This window comes from Abrus precatorius, unplaced genomic scaffold (genome assembly GCF_003935025.1).
Source record: "Abrus precatorius isolate BTA unplaced genomic scaffold, Abrus_2018 Scaffold6, whole genome shotgun sequence".
NCBI classification, from domain to species: Eukaryota; Viridiplantae; Streptophyta; class Magnoliopsida; order Fabales; family Fabaceae; genus Abrus; species Abrus precatorius.
This window is the reverse complement of record NW_020874406.1, coordinates 5,929,057-5,931,980: the sequence shown is the minus strand read 5'-3', so window position 1 is coordinate 5,931,980 and position 2,924 is coordinate 5,929,057. Positions and strand designations below refer to the sequence as shown.

Here is a 2,924-nt window from a genome sequence, read left to right as displayed (position 1 = left end):
GTACTCGGGAGGGAATAATTATTTCGTCCTTGGCCAAGTAGGTATACTTGGGAGGGAATTTTAATGATTGATTCATCCTTGGCCGAGTAGGGGTACTCGAGAGGGAATAATTATTTCATCCTTGGCCAAGTAGGTATACTTGGAGGAAATTTTAATGATTGATTCATCCTTGGCTGAGTAGGGGTACTCGAGAGGGAATAATTATTTCGTCCTTGGCCAAGTAGGTATACTTAGGAGGGAATTTTAATGATTGATTCCTCCTTGGCCGAGTAGAGGTACTCGGGAGGGAAATCAAGTGATAATCTAGAAAAACCAAATAGTTGTAGAAGATGTATTTTATTGATAATGTGTCTCGTTAAAAACCTTCTCAGGAAAATTTCTTTTCACGTTCTTTTAAGAGGACAAAACCTGGGTGAGGAAAAGAGTGCACCGTTTACATATTACAAGTGTCTAACTCAAATAATGCTTTAAATGTGTGTTGTTCCAAGTTCTCGGTATTGTCTTTCCTTCAAGTGTCTTTAGCTTGTATGACCCATTGTCTAGCCGTGCTGTTACCCGAAAGGGTCCTTTCCAATTAGCAGCCAACTTCCCTTCTTGTCAGTCCCGACGTGCTTCTCCTTTTACTCGCCGTACCAAGTCATTAACATAGAATTGTCTTGAATTAATTTTTGAATTGAACTTCCTTGCCATTATCCTTTTGCTGGCCTCGGCCACTATCGCTGCATGACCACGTACTTTATCCAATAATTCAAGGTTGATGGTTAGGGATTCGTCATTAGTTGATTCGTCAAAGTGTTGTCTTCGAAATGATGGCTCTCCAATCTCGACCGGCACCATGACATCAGTACCATATGTTAACCGAAAAGGTGTCTCCTTTGTAGTTGTTTGTGGTGTACATTGATAAGTCCATAAGATCTTGGGCAATTTTTTTGCCCATTCTCCTTTTGCCGAACCTAATCTTCTTTTAAGTTCATGTAAAATGACCTTGTTTGCAGCCTCGGCCTGTCCATTAGTCTAAGGATGTTCAGCAGATGTGACTTTGTGTTTGATCTGCAGTCCTTCCAGAAATTCATTAAATCGTCGATCCGTGAATTGTAGTCCGTTATCTGTTATCAGAGCATGAGGTATGCCGAATCATGTGATTGTATTTTTTCATGTGAAATTTTGCACGTTATTGGCTGTGATGGTGGAGAGTGGTTCTGCTTCAATCCACTTGGTAAAGTAATCCACGACTATGATAAAAAAATTACATTGTCCCTTTGCCAAGGGAAAAGGTCTGAGAAGGTCCATTCCCCAAATGGTGAAGGGCCATGGTGAGGTGATGGGATGGATGGTGTCGGCATGTTGGTGTATGTGGGGGCCGTGTTGCTGACAAGGAATGCACTTCTTTACAAAGATGTCGCAGTCTTTAGATAGTGTCAGCCAAAAGTATCTGGCTCTCAGAATTTTAGCTGCCATGGTTCGTTCACCCGAATAGGTACCCCAAATGCCCTCATGAATTTTCCTTATCACATAACCGGCCTGATTCTCATCAAGACATTTCAACATGAGTGTTGAAATTCCTCTTTTGTACAATTCTGTACCGAGAAGGATGTACTTGGCAGCCTGCATTCTCGTTTTCTTGGCTAATGTTGGATCACTAGGCAAGCTATTATTAGTGAGATAGTGAATGATTGGGGTCATTCAATTTTGAGGCAAGTCTTTAATTTCCATGCATTCATGCTTAGAGATGCTGGGTTTATGAATCTCTTGGTGAATCACACGACCTAGTTTTCTTTGACTAGCAAGCCTAACAAGTTTATCAGCCTGTTCGTTCATTGTCCTTGGTGTATACCGAACACATACTTCGTCAAATTCTCCTTCAATATTTTTGAGTTCTTGAAAATATTTTAGCATAACTGAGTCCTTCACCTGAAAAGTTTCATTGACTTGTTCGGCCACTACCTTTGAATCACTCCAACAAGTGATGCGTTTGACTCCAATTTTCTTTGCCAACTTGAGGCCGGCCAGCAATGTCTCATACTCAGACTGGTTGTTGGATGCTTTAAATGCAAACCGAATGGATTGTTCAATCATTACAGTGTTTGATCCTTCTAATATAATTCCTGCTCCACAATCTTGTCGGTTTGACGATCCATCTATATGTAGGTTCCACATATCTGTGCTGGTCTGGTCATGGGTGGTGAACTCATTGACAAAATCTGCAAGAACTTAACCTTTAAGTGGGCGCCAGTTTTCAAAATGGATATCAAATTGGGATAACTCGATTGTCCATGCCACCAACTGACCAGCTAGCTCTAGTTTTCTCAAAATTTTGGCCAGTGGGCAGTTAGTATGCACCACCACCCGCTGGCTTTAGAAGTAATGTCTTAACCGACAAGCCATATGGACTAGAGCAAGCACTACTTTTTCCATCAACTGATACCGGGTCTCGGGGTTTTGGAGTGTTCGACTGATGAAGTATACTGGGGCCAGTTCAGGTGTTTCTTGTAATAAGACCGAGCTAATGACATTATCTGATACCGCCAAGTAAATAATCATATCTTGTCCTGGTTTCAATTTCGTCAACATAGGCGGTGCTGCTAACATATATTTATACTAGAGAAAAGCTGCCTCACATTCATCAGACCAAGTAAATTTTTGCGACTTCTTAAGCAGATCAATGAAAGGTCGAGACCTTTCTGCCATTATAGGCAGAAATCTGGCGAGGGCAACAATCCGGCCGGCAAGTCTTTGGACCTCCTTGACATTCTGAGGACTGGTCATTTCACTGATGACTTGGCACTTATCAGAGTTTTCTTGGATCCCCCTTTCCGATAGCATAAACCCTAGAAATTTGCCCCCGGCTACTCCAAATGTGCACTTATTAGGATTAAATCGCATCCCATGTTGCCTTGCTTCGTCGAATACATCCTTTAAATGAG

At 41.7% G+C, this 2,924-nt stretch overlaps 1 protein-coding gene across 1 annotated transcript; it reads right to left on the bottom strand.

Annotated features, from left to right (window-relative positions):
- Window positions 1-1,014: 1,014 nt before the first annotated feature.
- On the bottom strand, window positions 1,015-1,611 carry LOC113870068. The gene is made up of 2 exons (XM_027506667.1): window positions 1,251-1,611; window positions 1,015-1,106 (listed from the first exon to the last, which is right to left on the bottom strand). Exons 1-2 carry the CDS (start codon window positions 1,609-1,611, stop codon window positions 1,015-1,017), a joined length of 453 nt encoding a protein of 150 aa, XP_027362468.1.
- Window positions 1,612-2,924: the final 1,313 nt, after the last annotated feature.